The sequence below is a fragment of the Suricata suricatta genome, chromosome 11 (assembly GCF_006229205.1).
Source record: "Suricata suricatta isolate VVHF042 chromosome 11, meerkat_22Aug2017_6uvM2_HiC, whole genome shotgun sequence".
Taxonomy (NCBI): Eukaryota; Metazoa; Chordata; class Mammalia; order Carnivora; family Herpestidae; genus Suricata; species Suricata suricatta.
This window is the reverse complement of record NC_043710.1, coordinates 56,099,907-56,125,213: the sequence shown is the minus strand read 5'-3', so window position 1 is coordinate 56,125,213 and position 25,307 is coordinate 56,099,907. Positions and strand designations below refer to the sequence as shown.

Sequence of the window (25,307 nt, the reverse complement as noted above, 5' to 3'; positions counted from 1 at the left end):
TAAATAAAAACAAAAATTCCACATATAAGTGGAACCGTGCAGGTCAAACCTGGTTGTTCAGGGCCAGCTATATTATATCTATCCATCTTCTTCATTAGGCTGTGAGCGCCTTGAAGATGGGGACTGTGTCTTACTGAGTCATGGCCCAGGCCCACAGACTTGTAGAGATCTGATACACAAAAGCTCAATAAACAAATGAATGGCAGGAAGTACGATTACTGTTCCTAATGATAATAACGCTTCCTGGTTTTGTGTCAAGTGCTCCACCTTCATCTGTTTGTTCAGGCCTGAAACCTTAGTCCTATTGTGGACTGCTCCTTTATCCTCCCTGCCCACATCCAGCCTGCCCCAAAGCCTGCCCACCATACCTCCTAAGTGTTCCTCAAATCTGCACTTTTCCCCTTGGGCACTGCTTCTATCTTGGCCCAGGCCAGCATTCTCTCAAAACCAGTGACCGCAACAGCCATCCCAGCTTCTCCGCCTCCAGTGTTGCCCTCCCACTCCTCCAACTCGCTCTCCACTCCTGTGGCCACAGTGATAATGCTAACATGCAAACCTGACCATGGGCACGCCTGAGTTTAAAGCTTTTCCATGGCCTTCTTTTACCCTCTGGACTCTCAAGGTCCCTCGTGAGCCTCTCCCTCCCTCTCCAGCCTCCTGATCCCTTTGGTCATCTCATCCCTGAGGTCATGTAGGCAGAGGGGGCGTTGAGGGAATCTGGCTGGTAAGTGCCGCTAGGAGAATGCAGGGAGCCACAGGAAACAGGGTTGGTGAGGTTGCCAACGACAACTGGGAGATTTGACCTCAGTGGCAGGTACCCTGATATTCATGCCCTAATTGGTACCTGGAGGCTCCCCATAAAATTGTGGGAACAAATGGAATACCATGAGAAACAGACTGTTAGGGAAGTGTGGAGTCAGCACCCAAATCTGCTTTTTGTTTTTAACCTACCATCTAATTGAGCATTTAATACGTGCCAGGCACTAGGCACATAACATATATTATCTGATTTAATTCTGTAATAACCCTGAGAGGTAGAGATTACAAATCCCATTTAACAGATATGGAAACTGAGACCTTGAATGATTAAGTAATTTGTCTAAACTCAGGCTACAGATAAAAAGCCAAATTTGGTTTGAATCCTAACCTATCTGACTCCAAAGCCAGGCTCTTTGGACACACACCCACACACACGTTTTGAGGGGTAGGAGACCTGTCCAATTTTAATTCTTTGTCTATCTAAAGCCTGGACCAGGGCCAATTGTCCTTTTTCTCCACTGCTGTCTTTCGGTAGTTAGACATCACTGCTAGGGGCCATTAACTCCTAAAGATCCTTAGGAGAAGGCCCAGTTACCCCCTGAATCAGGGAGAGGGATGTAGGCACAGGTGGCTGGGATGAGGTATGGCGGTGGGTGGAGGGGGCAGCAGGGCAGGCCCAAGGCCAGGCCAGGCGAGAGAAGGCTGCAGAAGCTCAAGGGAACAGGTGGGAAGGGAGGGGAAGTGAGACACAAACTTGGCCTCCTTCTTCATGTTACTCACTGGCTCCCTGAACCCTACCTTGGCCCACCCACCTGAGAGCCTGGGTGTGTGTACCATCAATGCATCCTAAATCATGGAAGCTTGAAATGATCCAACCTTAGAACCACAAAATCATGGTTCTAGAAGCTTCATGTTCCCGTGGAATGTAGGCTCCTAGAAGCACAGAATTCTCAAATCTTCAATCTTGAAAACCCGCCATCTTAGAATTGAGAAATCATAGATTCATAAGCAGTATCTATGCAGGAACCTTTGGAGATCAAAGTTCACCTTCCCCCTTATTTTGCAGGAGAGAAACTGAGGCTGAGAGAAGGAGAGGGAGGCTTCCTGATTGTCACACAGTGAATTTGTGGCCAAGGGAGTTAATGGAAGCTAATGATAGGACTGTAGGGACGGAGAAGGCTGCAGCCCAGCCGGTCCTCCTTCTGCCAGGCTTTGGTGTGACCTTGGGCACTCACCTCCCTGGTATAAGAGGGAGTCCCAGGCAATGCCACCCTTCCTTGTGCTTCTCACCTTGGAGGGCGTGTTTGGGTGGCATTGTGGCCACAGGAGGCTTCCTGGGGTTGAGGGACCAGCCTGCCAGGCCCCACACCTTCTCAGCCACTGCCAGGTCTGTTGGTGGGGGAAACGGCTTCCTGGCCTGGGCATGGGCTGAGACATTCCCTCTGTCTCTGTGCTCTGAGCAGGCGGCAAGGGGGAGGGGTGCCAACTGGCACAGGGGCAGGGCTACAGGGCCGCCCCAAGGAAGGTGGGAGAAGAGGGTTTCTTCAGCAAGGAGGCTCAGACCTAAGGCTTTGAGGTAGTGTTGCAATCAGCCTCCTCCCTGGTGAGGGGAGGGGACTGAGGAAGAAAGACATTATTCAATCCTTGGAGAGTTGGGCTGGCTCTGACAAGCACCCCAGCTGGGGCTGGGTCCCCGCCCTCTCTGCCAGCGGAGGCTGAGAGATAAACACAGCTCATTTGATACGGGCCAGCCTGGGCCTTGCTGGGAACGGGATCTGCTGTCTGATCCCCCCTCTACTTTAGGGAACTGGGGAGGGGGTGGGAAGAGAACCAAGTCATGTGCTCCTCTGGCCCCCAGTGGCCACTGAAGCACAGACTCTGATGGCATCATGACCGTGGCCTCAAATCTTTGTTCCGGGAGGCCTGAGAGGCAGTGCAGGAGCAGTGCAAGGAACCGGAGGGAGGCTGGCTTCGGCTTCGTACAGGGGAAGCTTACTAAAGGTTAGGAATGGCCCCGGAGCCCCTCTCTGGAGGTGCATGCCTGGGACCTGCCCCAGCACCCCCAACACCAGAGGGGATTTCTGCACTGCACGAGCTGCCCCTGCTGGAATGCTGCTTTCAGTCCTCTGTGACTCTGTGTGGTGCAAGGTCTAACAGGAAGACTCTAGAAAGTGGGTGGGAGGAGGTATGAAAGGCAACCTCTAGATTCTAGACCAGTGGGGGACTAGGAAAAGAAAATAGGGAATAGGGTACGGTGGCCGCTGAGGCAGAGAGAGGAGCCCCTAGGCCCTGGGATGGGGCAAAAACCCATGGAGGAGGGAGGGACACTGCAAGGGGCTCTGCCTGGGAGTGGAGTCCTGGATTCAGATCACCAGCTGCATGGCCTCGGCAAGTGCGTCCTCAGTTTTTCCATCTAGTTTCCTCATAATTACGGTAACAACCCCAGGACCCTGTTAGAGGGACACTATCATCTATTCAAGATAACCCACCTTGCAGGGTCATCGTTACCACAATTATCATAACCATAGTGCTGAACTAAGCATTAGGAACAGGGCGAAGTAAGCTCTTGGCAAGCATCATCCAATTTAATGCTCAAAACAATAATGTCAATGAGAGAATGAAGTAATTTACAAAAAGAGAAGATAGTAATCTTTTTTCCATAGCTCAATCTCATCTACTTCCACAAACCTTAGGGGACAGCTTACCTTGTGCAGGGGATCCCAGTTCCTCCCTAAAAGAGTTTTTCTGTAGGAATGACAGCATCCCTTCTGGGTTGTAAAGGCGGTTTGGTAGGACAGGGCAGATGGCAGCAGGGTGAGGCATGGCTGTGAGCCTGGCTGCGAGCCCTGACCCAAGGCTAGGTGGTGATCCAGTAAGAGGTGGGGGCAGGCAGGGTGACGGATGGGCTGTGTGAAGTGAGTGAGGAAAGCAGGATTGCAGGAGACGTATCTAACCCACCGAGGAAACCACCGTTTCCCAGGCGTTCCTGGAAGCATTCACCTGCATATAGAAAACTGATATGCAGATAACAAAAGTAATCAACCATAGTGCAACCATAGTAGTTGCCATGACTATTTTTAAGGATATTTAGAAGTCAGCTTTCTAAGAACCTTTCTCTAGGCAGCCTTTGTTTTCCCAGTTCAAACATTTTCTATCACAGCTTGGTGAGCTATAAGGACAGAGTATGGTATGAAAACAGGAAAAATTGCTCTGAGTGGCTTTATTGAAAAGGTGGGTCATAGGACTCAGAGAAAGAGTATGTGTGTGTGTGTGTGTGTGTGTGTGTGTGTGTGTGTGTGTGTGTGTAGGGAGAGGCTCAGCAGTGGGAAGGGGGGGGTGCAGAGATGTAGTAAGTAAATAAGCAAAATGGGACCAAGGGAAAAGAAGCCAGTGTTATTATGAGGACAGAAGGAGCACTAGACAGAGAGTCAGGAAGCTTGGGCTATCATCCCTTCTTGGGGACTGGCCCTAAAGGTGTGATTTAGCCTCTCTGGGCCTCAGATTGTTCATCTAATAACATTTATACCACAATTTAAATCTGTAGACACCTACACTGCCTAACCCCCAACTGCCTATGAGAAGTGTTGAGGTTCAGAAGGGGGCAGTGATACACCCAAAGTCACATAGCTTTGTGTGGACAAGCTGACAAACTCAGATATTCTGGGTCCCTGACTGGAGAGCACTTTTGATGGATTCCCTTTCACCTAAGTAGTCCAGCTGACATCCTTCCTAGAGCCAGAAAGAAGAAGGGATGATGGTCTCTGGGCTGGAGCCTCCTAGGACTGACAAAGCATTGGTTGGTTTGCCAGGCCCAGACATGTTCTGCCTTTTCCATGGGAAGAGATATTCGCCCGGCGAGAGCTGGCACCCCTACTTGGAGCCACAGGGCCTGATGTACTGCCTGCGCTGTACTTGCTCTGAGGTATGTCCCTTTGGCCACCTATGACAGGTATGTATGGGAGACCCTAGAGAAGTCACCCCAGAGAGACGGTGGGACCATGCCATCCTAGTGAGCATGGAATACATGGGAATAGACAGCTATGTGCACCCCCCAGAGATAAGTCATACCACAGGTCAGTGGCTGGGCTGGGCTGGAGACCCGGGCCTTCTATCCTTCAGCCCAGCCTTCCTTCCATGTTGGCTGCTGCCAGCCTCCCTGTGTCCCATGCAGCAGAGGACAAGAGCCTCTCTGTTCTGACCTCCCATTCCTTCCTCTCCTCCAGCCACCTCTCTTGCTGCTCTCCCAACTCCACTGGCTCAAAAATGTTGACTCCTTAAGGCTTCACCCAAATGCCACCCTCACCATTAGCCTTATTATTGGATGCCTCACCTGCAAGTGTGTCTCCTTCTGGGATGCCACATAAGATTCACTGTCCCTTTCTCCTGATTACTGTTGGGCAAATACAACAAGTATCTGTGTCTGACAGTTCCTGCCCCTCCTATATGGACCCCCTGAGAGCAGGTCTTCCTGGCTGCTCACTCATGCCCAATTTGGTATCCTGCCGGAGGCTGAACAAACTGGGGCAGAGACCAGATCTTTTTGTTCACTTCTGTGTCCCTCACCCACCCCACCCCAGCACCCTCCACAGAGCCTTGTACTATCAATGGGGTGAAATAAATAGGATCCTCAGGTGGTCCAGAATTCTCAGGCCAGGTAGGAGGGTGGAGGGGTGAGGATGGACAGGGGTGATTTGGGAGGCTTGAAACACCCTTAGCCCTATTTCAGCTGCCTGGGCCCAGCCTGGTTGGTGTGATATCCTTAGCAGTCTTTGTCTGGGTGCTGGTGCTTGTGGGGGACAGGGTACTTTGCTCCTACCTGGAGCCAGCCCCTTGGCATCTTTCCCTGAATGAAAGCCAGGAGAGGAATGCAGAAAGCCTGTAGGAGCCTCCCTTCTTCAGACCATTCTCAAAGTGGGGGCAGAGAAGAGCTTCTGAGAAGACAATGGGAGGTGGAGGGGGGTGGAGCCCCTCTCCTGACTCTGATCACTGGGGTCTCATTCCTCCTGGGATCTCTCCCTCTGACTCCCCACTGCTTCTACGATGTTGGCCCGAGGCAGAACACCGGTGCCAACGGAGACACAACCCCCCACAACTGCCCCCCCCCGGTTCTCCTTAGCACATCTGAGGCCAATCAGCCTTTACAAAAAGAACTTTATGAAATATAGCCAGAGAACAGAAAGAAAACCATAACAGAAAATTCCAGACATATCATGCGGTCCAGTTGACAAAGTCCAAGTTTTGTGATCCACTGGAGCTGATTTGTTTCTCCCTCTGCAGAGTTTCTCTGACCGAAGTGATCATCCTGGTATCTCCAGAAAATATCCTGAATTCCTCCACTTCTCCCCACCGTCACTGCTCCCTTCATGAAAGCCATGCTTATCTTTCCCTGGGCTGTCACAGCAGCCTCCCACCTGGTCTCCCTGTTCCTTCTCTAAATCCATCCTCCACACAGCAGCTAGAATGATCTTTTCTGAACAGAAAACTGATCACGCTATTCCACTCTTAAAACCTTCTTATTGCACCTAAAGTAACATTCAAATTTCCTGCTTTGGGTTCCATGTGAGCTGCCTTCTGCCTCTTCCTCAGACCTCATCTCCTGCTTGTGCCAATGCTTCAACCTCATTCCTACCTGGTAGTTCCTCCGCCTGAGATGTCTGCCCCCACCCCCGAATCTTCTCACGAATGGTCCCTTTCATCTCAAAGTTTGTCACAGAAGAGTGATCTCCTTATGAAGCGTTGTCTGGTAGCTGTCTCTAAAATACTCTAACCTGGTTAACTTGAGCACATCGCCCTGTTTTATTATTATCGTAAGTGTAACAGCTAAAATGATCTTGTTCCTACTTGTTTATTTTTTATAGTCTGTCTCCTGCTCCTAGGATGCAAGTTCTGTGAGTGCAGAGACAGTGTCGGTGTCACTGCTATGTCCCTAGAGCCTAAAAGAGGGCCTGGCACCCAGTAGTCACTGAGCAAATGAATGAATCCCCCTCCCGTCCACCAGAGGCAGCTCAGAACCACAGAAGTGCCGAGATCCTGGTGAAGATGGTGCTCACCTGCTGTGTGGTCTTAGGCAATTTAAACTCTCAGCGGCTCTTTTCTCATTGTGAAAGTGTGGATAGCAGCACCTATACCTAGGGTTGCTGAGCAAATAAAGTCAGATCATATATTTATATATACAAGATAAGCCCCTACCTAGGAGCCCCTCAGTAAATGGCAGTTATGACTTTCCTGAGAGGCAGTCTGGCTGCATGGCCTTCCACCTGGTCACCTGCCCGTTCACCCCCTTGCCTGGCTCTTCTAACTCTTTAGGTCACACAATTCCTTGAATTCTGCCCCAGTCTCTCATCTGAGGGGCTTAGTTCATCTTATGAAGCACCTGTGTGTGCCAGGCATCTAGAAGGCCCCTTTTGGAGCTCAGACCAATTCTGTGGGCCCTGGGATGCCCCTTAGCACTGATTAGTCCTTGTGATCTGGCCATCTTGAAAAGCAGTGACCCCAGAGGGACTGGGTTCTGGTCCCTGGTTTTCCATGGAGCAAGAGGTGCTGTGGAGGAACCTGGTGGGCAACGGGGCTAGAAGCAAACCCACCGGCTTCACAGTGGAACAAAGCTGGCTCCCTTCCTTCATCTATCGCATCTCTTCCTGGCTCTTATTTATCTGCTCGCTCTTGTGTTCAGACTGTCACAGGCAGCAGCCTGGAGCAAGGCTCTGAGCTGACAATTCAGGGATAAACAGATGAGGCATGACCCTTGTCTTGGGGAATTCGTGGGTGAATGGACTAGACAGATGTAAATGGTCCATGACAATATGTGGTCCAGTTGACAAAGTCCAAGTTTTGTGATCCACTGGAGCTAATTCGTTTCTCCCTGGCCAGAGTGCCATGGCCCTTATAACAAGGGAGAGAAAGGTGTGGGCCACCTAGGTCAGGCTGACAGACTCTGCCTGGTAAGCTGGGAAACCTCCAGAAGGGGTGGTGGCCTCTCTCTTCAGCTCCCGTTTCTGCTCATCTCCAATCCCCCTTCCCTTTCTCTACCCCATCCATTCTCTTCCCTTTACTGTACTTGAAAAAGCACAAGAACTTTGGGCCCTTTTACTCTGGTGCCAGCCCCAAGGCTTTATGCAAGGTTATCCAAACCTCCTAGAGATTCAGGGAGTTGACACAAAGCCCTGAGTCTTCTCCACATCAGGTTTCTAGTCCTGTCCCCATCCCTGTCACCTGCCTTCCTGTGTCACATTTCTTTCGTAACCATGAAGGTCAGGCCCAGAGGTAAAAGAATAAAGCCCCAGAGTTAAAACAACAACAGTAAAGATCAGTGTCAAAATAAGTCCAGCCTTTTACTTGTATTCTCAAACACCAGGAAGGGGATGCAAGGTCTGTGCAAATCAGTGCACACTGCGCCCTCCTCCATGGTGGGGCATGTGAGCAGGGGAAGGGGAGAGACTGGACAAATTGAGCTGAAAACAAGTGTAGTGTCCCACAGTTGGGATGGGGTTTTGGGAAAGGTCTGGTTCGGGTGGGAGGCAATGGTTCTTTGGAATCAGGACCACCTTCCATATCCCCTTCAGAGTGCCCATGTGAGTTGTTACCGCCTCCACTGCCCGCCTGTCCACTGCCCCCAGCCCGTGACCGAGCCGCAGCAGTGCTGTCCTCGCTGTGTGGGTAAGTGGTCTCTCTCTCTTCAGCTCCTTCTCTTTTTGCTCATCCCCCTCCACTCTCTGTTTCTCTGCCCCATCCATTCTCCCCCTCACCCACTGACCCCATCCCTATGCGGGCTTCTGGTTGAGGGGTACCTCTGGAATGAGAGGGGGCCGTCTCTAGCTATCAGAGGTGTTGAGATGACAAAGGTATTCAGGGGAAGAAACATCCCAATGCCCAAGAAGGGCTGGGGTAGCAGCAGACTTTTCATTCTTAAGTAGCCGGGTTTGGCAGAAGGAGGGAGAGAACGTAGAAAGTGGCTGAAGGAAACGGGGGTATGCTTGTCCTGTGGACAGCACGCTTGGGCTCCAATTTCTCTCTGGCTGGCTGGAGCTAGGAGGGGTGGACATGCCCTGTGTGAGTGGGGGTGAGTAAGCAGGGGGCCAGAGGCCCTGTAGGGAGATGCCAGGATTACCGCCCTGGGGCTGGGAATGACCCCAGGAGTTGGAGTACATGTACTTGGAGATTTCTCCCAGTGCCAAGGTTCAGGGGGTCTATGTATCTTGATGCTAAATTCCTATGATTCTATGTTTTAAGATTCTAAGAGCCTCTGAGGCTGGGATTCTAGGAAGTGAAGGTAAAAGAGAGGAGGGGAGAGGTGGTCTGAGAAGGAACTGCCATTACCAAGTGTATTTGTAACCAAGTAGCCAATGAGGGGGCAGCTTAAAGGTGGGAAGATACTGAGAGCAGAATCAATGCTTAGAAGCATCAGGGAGGTGATAAAAGGGGGCTTCAGACTGGTCTCCAGGCTCTGACAACAGAGCTCTCCTGCTGAGCTGGGGACCCATGTGGAGTATGCCTGTAAAGGGGTTCATTTTCCATGCAGAACTCCAGTAGGGATCTGACAATGGCCCTGACTTGGGTCATAGATGTTCCTGGCTCTGGATTCCCTTGAGGTTCCCAAGGAGAGAGAAGCTCTGAGCTTCATCCTACCCAGTGAGGGGGCATCGTGCCTCCTCCTTGGCAGAAGCTCACTCCAAGAGTCCTTATTCTCCTTGCCGACTTTGTGCACTGGCTCCTTCCTTCTTACATGCTCCTCTCTCCCTCTCCACGGCCTGCCCTTTGCCCGCCTGGCTCTACATGTTTCTCACGACTCAGCTCAGCCATCAGCTCCTTCAGAAAGCTCTCCCTGACCAACCCCCCAACCTCCGGCTGTGTTAGGGGCCTCTTCTTCCCTGTGTGGCCACAACTTCTGTGCCTCCATCTGCCCTAGCCCTAACCATTCTATGGGGTCATTGCCTGTAGGGAGTTTCTCTAACCAATCAGAATATGAGAGTCGTGCTGGGAGGGGCTGGGTCTTACTCTGCATTCCATTCCCAAGGCCTAGCCTTGTGCCTGCTATGGAGAAGGTGCTTGGTAAAGGCGTCTTGGGAGAATGAACGGGTGCTCTCAGGAATGGAGACTTACCCCCACTACCTAGCAGGATGAGGACTGGCTAATTGGCAGGTGCTGACGAGTGGGGCTGTGGTGGCCAGTGAATGACAGGAGCTTATGCCAACCACAGGGATAGTCTAGACCGTTCCAGCTGACTCCACTAGGATATAACTCTGTGTGGGACCTTGTTTTGTTCACTGCAGTATCCCCACCACCTGGAACAGTGGCTGGCACTAGAGGGGATTCATAGATATGCTCACTGAATGTTGAGTGAACTAAGGCAGGTCCCCACTGAGTGGGGCTTGGTGGGCCTGAGGCTTCTCGCACTTGTCAGACCCAGCTCAGACACTGGGAGGCTGAAAAGCCATGGTGGGGACTTATGAGAGGGAGTGACATGGTCAGACATAGGTATCAGTGAGACCTCTCAATTAGCCAATATGGAGACTGGCTGGGAGGGCAGAGGTCAGAGCTTGGTTTAAATGCCAAGACAGGATAAGATGCCAAATCTTTGGAAGAGTGGCCCAGTTAATTTTGACAACACTTTTGGAGTAATGTGAAATCTCAACTTTTTCTTCTTCCTGTCCTCTCCTCCACTGCAGAACCTCACACCCCCTCTGGGCTCCGGGCCTCCCCAAAGTACTGTCAGCACAATGGGACCATGTACCAACATGGAGAGATCTTCAGTGTCCACGAGCTGCTCCCTTCCCGCCTGCCCAACCAGTGTGTCCTCTGCAGCTGCACTGTAAGACCTTCCCCCTTCCTGTGAGCACAGATAGGCCTGCAAAGTGTAATGGTGTGGTCTGGTGGGGGGTGGGGGAGGAGGAGGAGGATTGTTCCTCTCTGGTCAAGGCAAAGTGAGAGTGAATGGGCTCAGCAGGGAGGGAACCTCTGGGGTTTGGAACATCCTGCCCTTCTCTGGGCTTCTGAGTCCTCCTGAGCTGCCTGTTACAGCACAGTTACATTTGCCCATTTGCATTTCCCCCAGTAACTCTACGCTCCTCCAATAGAGGGAGCATACCCAATTCACTGTACCCTCTGCAGTACCAGCCCAGGGCCTGGTACACAGATGTCTATAACGATTCTTCAGTGAATAAGTGAATGAGTGAATGATCAGTCCCGGGTACGGACACAGGGTCAGGCTGCTTGTTGCAAATGGATTTAATCTGAAGTTGCTTAAACTCTGCCTGTGGGGTCAGAGTTGGGCCTGGGGACAGGCAGAACTGACCCTGCAGTGTTATCAGGAACAGAGACTAAAGCCAAGCAGGGCCTGATCTGGAAAGTCTTCACCCTCCTCCTCGGCGGGCTCAAGTGTGGCCCTGCTATAGGTTTATAGGTGACTGTCACCATGGCATTCTTACCCTGGAGCTTAGCTCATCTGTGCATTGGCCAGAGAAACTCCTGCTCTCCCGATTTCCACACTGTCTGCTCATGAAACTTCTCTGGGCCTCAGTTCCTCCCTGTGTGGGAGGGAGTCTGACCAGGTGATCACCGACGTCCTGTTTAAAGTAATAATCTGATTTAGCAGTGACACAGGGTAAGAGGCCTAGATTAGATGTCAGATACCCATGTCTGAGTTCCAGCTCTGCCATGGTTTCCTGTGTGACCTTGATGCAGTCACTTCCCTGGTGCCTGTGTCCCCATCCATGTTTTCAAGTGAGAGCTTCCTATCAATCTGAGATTCAGAATCTTAAAGTATCTGTGCTACAGAGCAAACAATGTACAAATGACAAAGAGTGACCACTTATAAATCAACCTAGAGAGCAATCATTTTTGCAGGGCTTGAGCCTCTTCCAGAGGTCTGATACATTACACCTGCTCGTTCATGGAAATGCCCTGCATTTATAAACAGTACTCCAAAGACCCTAGGAGAAGAAGATCACTGTACTTATTTTCAGATGAGGAAACTGAGGCTCAGATTAGTTAAGCAACTTGCCTGAGATCACACAGCTAGTTATGTGGCAGAGGCAGAATTCAGATGCAGGGCCACATGACTCCAAAGTTCATGTTCCTTTCCCTGTGCTGTGCTGCTTCCTGTAAAGGGACAAGGGCTTGGATGAGGGAGAATCTGTGGAAAGAGGCAGAAGTGATGGCATCACCTTAGGGTGGTGATTCCTTGTCGCTTCTCCTTGGATACTTGGGTCTCCTCTTCTTTCTTCTCCTCCTTGTTTAAATGGGACTGGCTTGACTTCTGGCCTCCTGAGCCTCGCTGGAAAAGAAATAGGGAAAGGACTCAAGGTAATATCACTTCCTCCCAGGTCCATCATACCTTTTAGTTTAAAAAGGGTTTTCACAACCATTCCCTCACTTGATCTTCACAACCCCAATGGGAGTGCGTTCATTTCACAGAGGAGGAAACTGAGGCCCAGAGAAGAAAAGTGACTCCACACAGTTCATCTGGCTTCTGATTTCCAGAAGGCCCTTTTCCCTGAAGTGTTGTCTCTCTAGGTTAGGTTTGGAAGCTGGGCCGTAGGGTTTTCAGTAAGAGCAAGATGAGCCCGAGTGTATCCCATTGACCCCGTCCTCTCTGCTGGGCCCCCTGTTCCAGGTCAGGAGGAAGGGTGTTGACTTCAGTAGGAAAAGCTCACAGGCTGGGCTCTAGTCCACTCTGCTGGGTTGCATCTCTGACTTCAGGCAGTTCAGGCTGCTCTCTGGACTCTCATCTTCTATAGGATGGGAGAATCCACCTCCCGGGGTGCTGTGAGGGCCTAGGGAGAGAGGGGTTCTGAAAGCATTTTAGAAACTGAAAGATGGATGTTACCTCAGGGCCTGGGGAGGGAATGGGGAGGGTGCAGGGGATCCTTCCTCTGAGCTGTCTTGGCCTTGCCCAGGATACTTGGCTGCTCCCTCTTACCCCCACCTCAGGGGGACACCTCAAGGCCATCCGCCCTCAGGGCAGGGGGCTCTCCTAACCCCAAGGCTGCTCCTCACTCATCTCCTGTTTGCTCTGTCAGGAGGGCCAGATCTACTGCGGTCTCATGACCTGCCCAGAACCAGGCTGCCCCGCACCCCTCCCACTGCCTGCATCCTGCTGCCAGACCTGCAAAGGTGAGTCTGTCCCTAGATCTGGCAGTGCCTACCCATCCCACCCCAGGGACCTTGCCATAGGCTATTAGAGGTGGAGGAACCTCAACTAGGTAAGAGCAAATGGCTTGAGCAAAGTGCACAGGTGGTCAGACTGCACCCTGTGGGTTGGGTTAGTCCAGGAAAGCTTCCTGGAGGAGACAGGAGTAGGGGAATTGAGTGCTTCAGAGCAGAATGCCAACATCACCAGATGTTGGCATTGTGGAAGGGTACTGGACCAGGAGCCAGATGACTCCAGTTTAGTCCTTGTTCTTCCAACAAATTCCTGCAGATCCCTCTCCTTCTTTGCGCCTCAGTTGTGTTATCATGTGTGTACTGAGAGCTTGGCCTCAGTGATTTCTAATGGACTGTCTAGTTCCAGGGTTCTTGGTCTTTGAACCAAGAATGCTTGGAGGGAGCCAGACTATGTGAGAGGCAGGGGCTGGAGAGGGAGAATCCCACTCAGGGCCTGGTGTGTCAGCACCCCATGGTGAGTGGGAGATAGAGCCCTAGGGTATTCGAACTATGAGCACAGAGGGGCTGGAGGCGGGTGCCTGGGAGGGCATAGTATAGACCAAGGCCTGGTGACTTCACATGTGGCTGGATAGGGCACCTCCCCGGGGGACTGCAGCCAAGCAGGCTGTAGGGATGGGATTCTGGGCCCTTGGGCCACCCATGATGGGCATTGAACAAGAACGTCTGGCCCAGCCAAGTTTAGTCCTAATGGTGACCAGGAGGTCAGTGTGGGGGAAACTGAGGCAGCAACTCAGTTGTAGAGAATTCGTCAACCCAAGGGTAAAGAGTGGTTATAATGAGAAGTGGGAATAAGTCCCCACTGGGGCAAAGGGGCCTTCTGGTGCATAGGGACTGCAGAAGTCTCGCTGGGTGTCAGTAGGCCTGGGAGGCTGAAGGCGTGCAGGGCTCCTGTCCACAAGGCTTAGGAGGTGGAGGTTGACCCAACTCCCCTTTGGGTTTCCAGATGAGTCAAGTGAGAAATCAGCTGAAGAGGACAGCACACAGTTACACCGTGGGGCGGTGAGTGCACAGCTTTACTGACGGGCCGGGGAGCAGTGGTGAGGGGGCCTGGCGACCTGGGCCTAAACCCCACAGCCCTGGAGCAGGCAATACCAGGTGTTGTCCTCATTTCTCATTTGTCCCCTAGTTCAGCTCTCCATGCATACCACCGTGTCCCAATCCCTCTCCCTAGCCTCCCATCATGGCTGGTGGGTCACCAGGGGCCTGTGAAAAAAGTACCATGCAGGGCAAGAGCAGGCTCCAAACTTCCTGATTTCCTTCCTGAGAAACATTTTGACACTGTTCTATCCGGAGCCTGTATCTGTCTTTAGTTCAGGCAGCACATTCCCCAGTGGGTATAGCCCCTGTCCTGGCCCAACCTTCCCCACCCAGCTCCTGCGGTACTGGTGCTTTGTCTGGGGGTTACCTCTCTGTCCTCCCCTCTATCTTGGCCCCTCTCGGTCTTAGTCTAGAGTTAGTCTAGAGTGTACAGGGTCATAGAGGAAAGGGGTGTGAGGATGGGTGTACATTCTAAAGTCACTATCCACCCTCTGTGCTATGTCTACAATGTAAACAACTTGGCCTGCTCCTGTAGCCTGGGTCACCTGGACCCTGGGGGACTGGAGGCTGGCCTCCCCTGCTCAGGGACTCCCCAGGGGAGTCCTCCCTCATCCTCTGCTGGCTCATCCTCCCTTCTCAGGCTGGGTCTTCTCAGGTAGGGGGCCTGTGCTACAGAACCAGAGCCAAGCCATCTCCTTTGTGCCCCAACCTCTCCCTAGGAGGCAGTGTGCTAAGCAGGGCCCACCAGCCTTAGCTGCTGCTCCAGGCCCTGAGCTGCTCCTTACTGGATGACATGAGCAAGTCCCATTAGAGGGTTGGGCTTTTCAATTCCTTCTTGCTACTGTTCCACTTGACAAACATTTCCTGGAAGCTTCCTAAGTGCATGGGCCTGTGCTGGGGCCTGACACGGTTTCCTGGGAGTTCTTATGGGCTCAGTTGGGCCATCAGAAGACTGACTCAGACACTGTACAGGGCAAAAAGGCACTGTAGAAGAAGGACTATGAGTGACTTGGTATCAGCAAGGAGGGCAATACGCCCACTTGCTCCTCTCCTGTGCCCTGGAGCTCCCGATCCTCTAACTATGGGCTATAATGCGCCTGCCCCATTACACTGCCCTCACCCTGTACCTTTGCTCTCACTGCCAGCCCTGCCAAGGCCCAGTCTGCACAGGCAGGGCTTCGGGATCTTGGATTCCAGGGGCTTAAGAAAGGGGGCTCTGGAGACTCTTCGTCTCCAGATGAGACCTGTTCTTAGTCTTCCTGCCCTGTTCAATTCTGGGGCCTGATGGGACCTCCAGAGGCCCATCCCCTTATCCCATCACCTAAATCTTCTCAAGGAATTTCCTGATTGTCATCCTCACTACAGTCTCACTTTTCATTTCTTAAGTATTGAGTTTCCCAAGTCCCTAGTTGCTGTGCCTCCCCGGTCAGGACCTCAGTAGCCCTCCGTTCACCCCAGCCCCACGGCCCTGGCTCTGACAGGCTTGAGAAGGGATTGGTGGAGACTGGGTTTCCAAACCACTATCCTCTGAGAGTTTTCAAAGACCCATTGTCTGAAAACATCTCGGACCCCATCCAGATCTTCCCATCCCTAGCCTGTGCCTGTCTCTACTAGGAAGTCCTGCTGGTGTCTATCTGCAGGCCTCACTGCAGCTCTGTCTTGCTGCTCCTCTGCTGCAATGGCCCATCAGTGATCTTCATCCTTCCTGCCTGCCGTTTGCAGAGACATTCCCAGGATCCGTGTGCAGGGGACAATGGGAGTAAGAGGGTCCTGGGCACCCCAGCCCCCACCGGCCTCAGCTCTCCTCTGGGCTTCATCCCTCGCCACTTCCGGCCAAAGGGGGCAGGCAGCACGACAGTCAAGATTGTCCTGAAGGAGAAACATAAGAAAGGTGAGGACGGAATCTCCTCTGATCCCTAGGGTGGGGAAAGGGGGCCCACCTCCCACCCCCACACTCCCCACTCAGCGGTTCCCTAATCTCAACTTGGCCATGAGCTTGTGGATTCATAAATATCAAAACTGAAGGTGTCCTTTAAGGGCATCAGGTGTAAACCCTCATTTGACAGATGAGGACCCCGAGGCTCAGAGTACTGAGTGAGAGACAACCAGTCCTAGACCCGGGACTACAGGCCAGCACAACCGTATTTTTTGAGCATTTGCCATGTTTTGCTGGAAATTGAGGGGCACAGAACAGAGAGAGGAAAAATGGTCCCTGTCCTCGAGGGGCTCCAGACATGTAAATAAATACTCTACTATGAGGAGTGGCGAGAGAAAGTTTTCGACAAAGAAAGGGGGGAGCAGAGCTAGGCTGCAGGAAGACGGTCAGGATGCAGCAGGGAAAGAGGCCAAGTGGGCAACGGCAGGAGCAGAAGGGGGGGAAAGCAGGCTTCACTGCGGGGCCCCAAGCGGTGGAGCAGGAGGGGCTGCGGAGGTATCTGTCCCGGCCCCTTTTGTACAGATGGGACACTGAGGCTAAGGAAGGGGAAGGGACCTGCCGAAGCTCACACAGCCAGGTAAGCGACAGAACTTGATTTCAGTTCTCCTCCTGCCAGAGGTGCCCGTGACGGGCAGGGGGAGTCTTCTCCATCTTCAGCAAGAACTTTCGGGGCATGTGTCAGCTCTGAGTGCTGAAACAGGGGAGAAGTCAGGGACCGGGGGCCAGTTTTATAGCTGGCCTCCGCTCTGCAAGCAGTGTGGCTGGGCCAGACTGGTGGAGCAGGGGCTCCCCAAGGCCCCGCCCCCACCCATCCCTGGACTCTGGCCCAGGACTGAGGCACTGACCCTCCTCCCTTCCTGCCCTCCTTGGCCTAGCCTGCGTGCACAGTGGGAAGACATACTCCCATGGGGAGGTGTGGCACCCAGCTTTCCGCTCCTTTGGACTCCTGCCTTGCATCTTGTGCACCTGTCAGGATGGCCGCCAGGACTGCCAGCGGGTGACCTGTCCCACTGAGTATCCCTGCCATCACCCTGAGAAAGTGGCCGGGAAGTGCTGCAAGATTTGCCCAGGTACAAAGAGATGCTGGAGGCAGGGAGGGCACTGCCCTGAGTGGGCCCTGGGTCCCTCTCCCCCCCTCTCCTGGGTCCCACTTGGAACATCTCCAACATGGTTGGGACAATGGACACAGAGCCATAGGATGCAGGGTTTTTAGATGCATTCGAGTGGAAAATGCCAGCCTCACAAAATATTAGACTCATGGGACATCTAATGTTACAGTGACAGATTCAGAGGCTCCCAGTCATATACACAGAGTCAAATAATGTTCTGGGTTCTATGAAATCGTAAAATCATAGGATATTAGCACTTTTAGGAGGAATAGCCAATGTTTTTTGAGCACTTACCATGGACCAAGTAGACAATTTATATGTGGGAATTCATGTACTCCTCACCACAAATGGACAGGGCAAGTATCTTTACCTCCATTTTACAGACCAAGAAGATAAGTGCCCTGTCCAAGGTCACACATTTCAAATGACAGCTGGAACCTGAACCCAAGTCTGTCCTACTCCAAAGACCTACTCTTGACCACTGTTGTCTTCCTTTAGCCTTCATCTACATATGGGTAAACTGACACCCAGAGAAAAGAAGAGACAGAACAAAGTAGTCGTGGAGCTGGAATTAGAACTCAGGCTTCCAGACTGGCCAGCCCAGTTCATGTGACCCTGGGATTAATGAGTGTGGAGAAGAAAATGTCAGAGTAGCTCATTGGGAGGAACAACCTGTGACTGTCAACAGTAGCCGTTGTGAGGAACAGGCCCATTCCCTCACGCCTGGCGCGAGAGCAGGTGGGGTAGAAGGTGCAAGCTGTGCTGTGCCTTTACCACCTCTAGTCAGAGGGCTGAGCTGGCAAAACGAAAAGGAAAGGAACAGGGAAGAAAAAAAGGAGAGGGAAACGTGCGCCGAGAACCTACTAGCGCCAGGTGTTGTCCTATGGTTTCACCTGGTTCAATTAATCCTCATCTCTAGCTGTTTGACAAATGAGCTCACAGGGAGGCTGTGATCATCCTAACTCTGCACCTACCCCAGGCTTTAACGGCAGGAGATGTGAGTCTACATTAGCTTGCTTACCGACTGACTTCCCAAACTTCCTGTTGTGAGTTTAGACAAGTTACTTTCCTTTCTGAGCCTCAGACAGAGTTGATGAAAAATGCTTTATAAATTGTAAATCAACATCCAAACAAAACCCAAACATAAGGGGTAACTATTATTGATCAGAGCAGTATGCTGTTGGGACAGGTTAGGGAGAGAGCAAGACAGAACGGCACCTGGAAGAAAATGGGGGGGGGTCAACTTGAACTCTCTTGGAGACTGGCTGTGACTCACTGCTGGGCTCCTTCACAAACGCACTTGATCTTGGTCTCTGCCACTGGAACCCAGTCCATTTCCCATTAAAAATATGAAGACTGTAGCCTTACAACTCTTAGTGGGACATCTCTAAGGGTTTCATAACTAGGAAGAATTTAGAAGGAAGTATGCATGTTTAGACCTTAGTCCTTTAGTCCCTGAAAAATAGAGAATGTTGGTACATGGAAAGTTCCAGGAAATGTCCTTGGAATTCCAACATGTCAAGGCTTTAGGACTGGATCCAACCACTGTCGCCACCACCACCTCCCCTACACTCTCACGGCCCCCTCCACCACTACAGTCACACCATCACCTCCGCCCCCCTCCCTCACAGCCATGCTCATCATTATTGCCATCATCACCTCAACCCCTCCCAAACCTTTCACTCCGTGTGTGTTCATGAGAGCCTGTGCTTGGCGATGTGAGTGACTCAAAAGACTTGGAGGACATGGTTCCTGGCCTTCACCTATAGGTCTCTTTTTTAGAGAAAAACATACCCAAGGGAGACAGTTACAAGAAAATGCATATCACTGAGACTAAGGGAATGAGTGCAAGGCATAAGCAAGAAGGGTGTTAAAGGCTGTGAGTGGGGAAAAAGCAGGGTAGGCTAAGCTGTTGCAGGTGGGCTGCCTGGAGGAGGTAGATGTGAGCTGGGCCCAGAAGGATGAGAAGTTTTTAATATACTAATCAATGGGAAGTGAATGGGAGAAATGCCCCATCTCTCTTTCCCAGGCGCACCAGAACTTTCCCAAGGACCATAAAGACCTCAGGGGGATGTCAGACCAGTGACACAGCTTCCTGGGCCTATCAGGCAAGGGTAGAGGGGTACAGAGTGTTCACAAGCTCCTTGTCTTTCCCAGAGGACAAGGCAGACCCCAGCCACAGTGAGATCAGTGCCACCAGGTGTCCAAAGGTGCCAGGCCGGGTCCTCGTCCACACATCAGTGTCTCCAAGCCCTGACAACCTACATCGCTTTGCCGTGGAGCGTGAGGCCTCTGAGCAGGTGGAGATCTACCTCTGGAAGCTGGTGAAAGGTGAGCATTGGCCCACTCCCAGTGGGCTTGCCTCTGGCCTTGTCTCCCTTGCCAGGGGCCTCCGGGGCCTGTTTAGTTGATCAAGTGCCTCTAGCCCAGGAAGACCTGCCTCTGGCTACCCTTCCAGATTTAAGTCTCTGATTCCAAGGTAGAGGGAGACGGAGATTCTGTGATTCTCCGGCAGTTCTGATAAGCTCGTCCACTCGGAGACGCCAGGGCCTCCCCGTGCTCCCTCTCCTGGGAGGAAGGGGTTGTTGCACTTGCAAGGAGCCACGACAGGGTAATGCCTACAACCATGAAGCAAAGGCCAATCAGTAGAATTTCATTCAGCACTCTATGAGGGGAGATCCTTTCAGGCAGAAGGGCATTCACAGCATCCTCAAAGCAGGAGGGCCTTCAGGCAAGTCTCTTTTAGCCTTTTCTATTTTCTATTCTATCCCTCTGATAAGCTGACATCAGAATATATTTCTCATTCTTTGAGAAACTCACCCAACTCAGCAAGATGCTCTTATCACTGGCTGAAGGTCAAGAGGAGTTTTCATTGATGAGGAAATTGCTGAGAATTGGGTTTTCTGGGCACTTCTTGCCAAACACAGATGCCCTGGGTAGAGTAAAACAAACTAAACCCTTTATAAGTGTGGATTAGCTGTAAGGTCACTTTTCTCTGCTGATGGATTTGGCTGGAGAGGGTGGGGGTGGAAGAGGGAATGATAATAATGATGATAATGATAATGACAACCAGTATGTGAAGCACTTTAGAATTTATCAAAGTGCTTTCACATTCATTATCTCATTTGATCCTCAATAATCCTGAGAGTTAGGTATTATTATCCCCATTTTACAGATGAGGAAACTGAGGCTCAGAGAGGTGAAGTACCTGGCCCAAGGCCACACAGCCAGTAAGTGGAGGATGGGAGCTAGAGCCCATGTCTTGTGACGTCAGATGCGGCTCTTTCCCTGCTCTACTCTGCCTCCTGTCCTAGGAGGAATGGACGAAGAAAGCGGAGCTGTTCAGCCTGGAGAAGAGAAGACTCAGGGGGACAGGACTGCTGGCTTCATGGCTCTGGAGGACTGCCCCAGGAAGAGGGAGCTGTTGTGTTCTGAGTGACCGTGAGGGTCAGAACAACAAGCAGGGGCTTTGGAATCAGACAGACCTGAGTTTGAATTCTGGCTCTGCTATTTCTTAGCTGTGTGGCTTTGGGCAATCACTTGACCTCTCTGGGCCTCAATTTTTTCTTCTGTTAATTGGAGAGGAGGGTATTTTGAGGGCAAATGAAATCACACAGGTACAGTCCTGACCTATAATTTAGTATCCTAATCCCATCTCCTCTTAGAATTGTAGAGAAGCACGTTTCCACCAATGAGAGGAGGCACTTTCTCATACCTTGACCCTTGCTGTAAAAGAAGGGAGGGAGCAAGCTCCATTCACAGGGGTGTGCAAGCAGTGGCTGGGTGGGTGTTCTGCCACAGCTGAGGAGTTAGCTTCAGTAACCCTTACAATTATTGTATGCCCTGAAACTCCACCAGCCCCTGGAAGGGTGCTGGTTTACTCGAGACCTCTCCTCACCCCCACCAAGGACTGGGACCACAGAGCGTAACAGGCCTCAGCCTCTGTCTTTGGGAGCCCAGGATTTCGTGACTTGGGTGCAGTAGGAGCTCACCAGGAGCTGAGCTGTTCAGGCTGGAAGGCTTCCTGGAGGAAGGTGCCTGCCATTGGAGAGGAGTTAGGAAGGCAAGAGGAACACATTGCAGGCAAAAGTGGCAGCAACAGCCTCAGACCAGCCCAAGAGCCTATGCTGACATACTCTGTGCCCTGTGACTGGTGTGTAGCTTGCCCTACACATAATGTGTTTCATTTCTTCTGTATAAGAAACCTGAGGCATATGTATTAACGCACCATTTTGCAGATAAAACTGAGTCTGAGAGGTAAAATGACTTGCTCAAAGTCACACAGTTTAAGTGGTAAGCAAAGATCCAAACCCAGGTCTGACTCCCCAGTGCCGCCTCCACAGAAGTGACCTAATGCTTTCAGAGAGGTGCCTGAGGAAGGTCGAGGTGTGCCCAGGATGGCGCAGATGGGAGAGTTGTAGCTCAAGGCCAACCTCATTACCACTGGGCCCAGCAGAAAAAGGATCTCTTCAACTTCACAATGCCAGGCTCTACCATCCTGCACTAACAAACATCCCCCTCCCCATCTCCTGACCCCCTGGGCAGCCTAACTGCCTCATCAGCCTCTTTGTTACCTCCCTGTCCCAGACTGTGGGAGTCAAAACAAACACTCCCAAGGTCTGGCTGTCAGTGGGAACCCCTGTTTCTTCACCCAGAGGAGTACAATCAGCAGGCCTTGGGGGCAGGGAGAGGAAGGGGAGTATTGGCCTGGAGACAAAGGCACCGGGTGGACACCAAAGCAAGTGAGGCCACATCACCATGGAGTCAGCCGTAGGCCCCAGAGCATTGGCTTAGCGTTAAGAGCCTTTTAGATTCTGGATTTTTGGAGTAGAAGGGATCTCAGGGGTGAGACAGACCCTGTCTAGGAAGGAAGCCCCCTCCAGCCTCCCTGATGGTCTCTAGCCCCTGACTGCACATACCCCCACCCCATCTCCACTGTGGATGGCTCCACTGAGAAAGGGTGTGTTTTCACACTGAGCTGCGCCTGCCCTGTCCCTGGACTCACCTGCCGGTGCTGTCTCTGCCCTGGGGGTCCAGAGCCAGCTGCCTTCAGACCTGGCATACCCTCAAAAGGCATGACCATGCCCCTCAGGCTAGCTCTTGATTCCAAGTCCAAGTGCTCAGTCATTAGGATCATGCTTTACAGGCTACAGTGTGAAGACCCTCCCTCATCCCTGTCACCTCCTCTCCAGTCTGTGTTCTGGGGCATGTGCAGTGGCAGGCCTGGGCAGAGGAACCTGTTCCTGTGTCAGGCTTGTGATGTAGCCTGGGTCTTTGGAGTGAGTCTCTCCCATGTCCTGGTCCTTGGGATCTGGACTGGGGGTCCTGAGAATAATACTGGACATTCCCAGCCTCCTGGACCTTAGGGCTGTCCGTTCTCCTTGGTGAGATCCTACTTAGATTTCCATAAGCAAGGCCAATTATTAGTTTTCTTGAGGGCCGTGCTGGCCTAGCAGAGACCTTGCTGTCACTTCTGTTCTTTCTGGCCACAGACCCTGGTGCTAACAGCTGGTGCAACCTCCCAGCCCATGTGTTCAGGGCCTCCGTGCCATGTGTGGTGCCTGTGGCCAGCTCCCCATGGGATGCAAGTGTCAGGAGATCCAGCTGATACCCTTTTCCTCTCTAGGGCCTGGCCTAGATTGGGTACACCTATATTTACTTATCCATCCATTCATCTAGGGACTCATTCGTTTGTGTGTTCACTCCCTTATTCATTCATTCATTTATCCTACAGGCCTAATGTGGGCCAGGCTCAGGGAACCCAGAGAGGAAAGCCTTCCACAAGTAACCAGTCTAGTAAGGGAGGCAAGAATAGACACAAGGAGAGCACATTAGAAATAGGTACATCCAGATGTGGTGTATATATATATATTCCATTGTATATATATATATATATATATATATACAATGGAATGCTACATGGCCATGAGAAAGAGTGAATCTGGCCATTTGTAGCAAAGTGGATGGACCTGGAGGGAGTCATGCTAAGTGAAATAAGTCAGGCAGAGAAGGACAGAAACCATATGTTTGCACTCATAGGTCTAACAGGACAAACCTAACAGGGGACCATGGGGAGGGGAAGAGGAGGGGAATGAAAGTTAGGGAGAAGGAGGGAGGCAAATCACGAGAGACTCTTGAATACTGAAAACAAACTGAGGGTTGAAGAGGGAGGGGAGAAGGGGGAAGGCGGGTGACGGTCATGGAAGGGGGTGCTTGTGGGGAAGAGCACTGGGTGTTATATGGAAACCAACTTGGTAGTAAACTATTTTTTAAAAATAATAAAATAAAAAGTATTCAGTGAGAAAAAAAAAAAGAAATAGGTATAATCGTAAGCACAGGCTAAGAGCTGTGGGTGTCCCAAGAAGGGGAAATCAGGGAAGACTTCCCAGCTAAAGCTTAGAGAGTGAGTAGGAGTTTACCTGGTGGCAGCAGGAGAAACAGAAGGTAATAGAAGGAGCTGCAGCAAAGGGGGCCATCTATGCACAGGCTCGGGCCCCTCAGGGACTTGAGACGTTGGTTAGAGCCGGAGCACAGGAAGGCGGCTCCCGGGATGGGCGAACAGAGCCTTGTGCTGAAAGGGAGCCCTACCACTCTGACACTTGATGTTCTTTGGGGTCTGATAAACACACTTCTTGATTTTTCCCACACATTCTGGGCCCAGAAAACAGCCTGCCCAATCCACACAGGCCTCCCCCTGCCCCTCCCCGACACTGTGGGTGACAGGTGCAGGGTCAGCAGAGAGATGATGGGAGGTCAGGGAAAGAGAATGACAGGTAATGTATGTTTTTGAATGATTGCAGTTAGGATCACAGATCAGAAGGGGAGTAAAAGGGGCCAGAAGTCTAGTGTAGTGACCCAGGCAAGATGTGATGGGGCCTGGATGGGGAGAGTGGCAGTGGAGATGGGAGGATAGGTTCAAAATATTTAGGAAATTTAGTCCACAGGGTTTGATGTCTGCTAAGAATAGAAGAGGGGAGGGGAGGGATGTCTGGTCAGAATAGAGGAGTCTGGGTCCTAGTCACCCTGTTTCACTGACCACACAGTCTTACCTTTCCTGCTCATGCCCTTTCCTCTGCCCTCAGGAATCTTCCACTTGATTCAGATCAAGAAAGTCAGGAAGCAAGACTTCCAGAAAGAAGCACAGAACTTCCGGCTACTCACCAGCACCCATGAAGGTGAGACCTTGGGCTGAGGACTGGGGCCAGGGAAGAGAGCTGGGCCAGAGGCCAGGGCCTCATGGGGAGTTCCAGGCTGCTGGTGCTGGGAGGGGGGCAGGGTGGTTGTCAGCCACAGACGTCAGTTCCCGGCACAGGAATCCAGTGGGTGTCTGGGCCAGAGATTTCTCAACTCAGGGCGCTTGGGAGCGGGAAGGTGAAGCAGAACCATCTGGATTTGGTCCTGGGAGTGAGGGAGACAGGGCTGTGGAGGAGGGAGGCCTGAGCCCTCAAGCCCCAGCGCCGCCTACCCGCTCTGTACTGGAACGTTTCCCACCGCAACCCTCCTAACCACTTTCCTTCCGATGCCCTTAATTTGCTCTGCACTATCCCACGGAAGATGGATCCAGGTGGGGCTTCAGGTGAGCGAGAGGAAGTCACAGAGGACAGTGTCACTAACAAGTGTTAGGAAGGCAGCCCAGCCCCCAAATGCTGGTTGGTTGAAGGTGGGGTCACGTGCCAGACTGACCGGGACATGGGTTTATGATGGAAATATCCATCACCTTCCTCCTGTGCACTCTAAACCCAGCCCTCACCGGTCTTCTTGTCCTAAGTTTTTCCCTCCCCAGTCACTCTGCCTCTGTTGTGCACATGCACGCCCACATGGACACCCCTGCACACACACATATACACACCCCACACCAGACACCCCCCCACACATAAACACACCCCTTCTGCTTTCCTCCATGCAGGTCACTGGAACGTTTTCCTAGCCCAGACCCCGGAGCTGAAGGTCACAGCCAGTCCAGACAAAGCAACCAAGACCTTATAATAAAAACCTAAACAGTTGCAGATATGAGCTTTATCATTTTTGTTGTTATATATTAATAAATAATAAGTTGCATTACCCCTCAACTCTGCCTGCTGAGTTTTATGTCCAGTCCCCACGTGTTCCCATAGGGACTGCAAGGCGAGCCTGATTATCCCCATTTTACAGGGCTGGAGACTGAGATGTAGCAGAGACAGAGACTGGCCCTGTCCTCATGGTGAATTGTTACCAAGAGCCAGGGCTAGTTTCCCCAGACTCACTGCCCAGGCCCTTGTCTGCCACCTGTGGCCTCCTCCCTGCTCTGTATGGCTTCTGTCCCT

The 25,307-nt window shown here is 51.8% G+C and overlaps 1 protein-coding gene across 7 annotated transcripts in view; it reads left to right on the top strand.

Annotated features, from left to right (window-relative positions):
- Positions 1-25,073, top strand: part of CHRDL2 (chordin like 2) — a 32,224-nt gene extending 7,151 nt beyond the window's left edge. Inside the window, exons 1-12 of one of the 7 annotated variants that reach the window (XM_029914523.1) lie at positions 2,624-2,760; positions 4,569-4,681; positions 8,322-8,415; positions 10,425-10,567; positions 12,777-12,870; positions 13,865-13,920; positions 15,682-15,850; positions 16,771-16,965; positions 19,162-19,335; positions 20,180-20,234; positions 24,087-24,179; positions 24,911-24,995. In XM_029914523.1, coding sequence (XP_029770383.1) covers positions 2,649-2,760; positions 4,569-4,681; positions 8,322-8,415; positions 10,425-10,567; positions 12,777-12,870; positions 13,865-13,920; positions 15,682-15,850; positions 16,771-16,965; positions 19,162-19,335; positions 20,180-20,234; positions 24,087-24,177 — 1,296 coding nt within the window. In that variant the 5' untranslated portion in view covers positions 2,624-2,648 and the 3' untranslated portion in view covers positions 24,178-24,179; positions 24,911-24,995. Of the gene's footprint in view, positions 1-2,610; positions 2,761-4,568; positions 4,682-8,321; positions 8,416-10,424; positions 10,568-12,776; positions 12,871-13,864; positions 13,921-15,681; positions 15,851-16,770; positions 16,966-19,161; positions 19,336-20,179; positions 20,235-24,086; positions 24,180-24,558; positions 24,581-24,910 lie in introns of those variants that run through there. The other 6 variants (XM_029914525.1, XM_029914528.1, XM_029914522.1 and 3 more) reach the window with 6 other exon arrangements.
- The last annotated feature ends 234 nt before the right edge of the window (positions 25,074-25,307 follow it).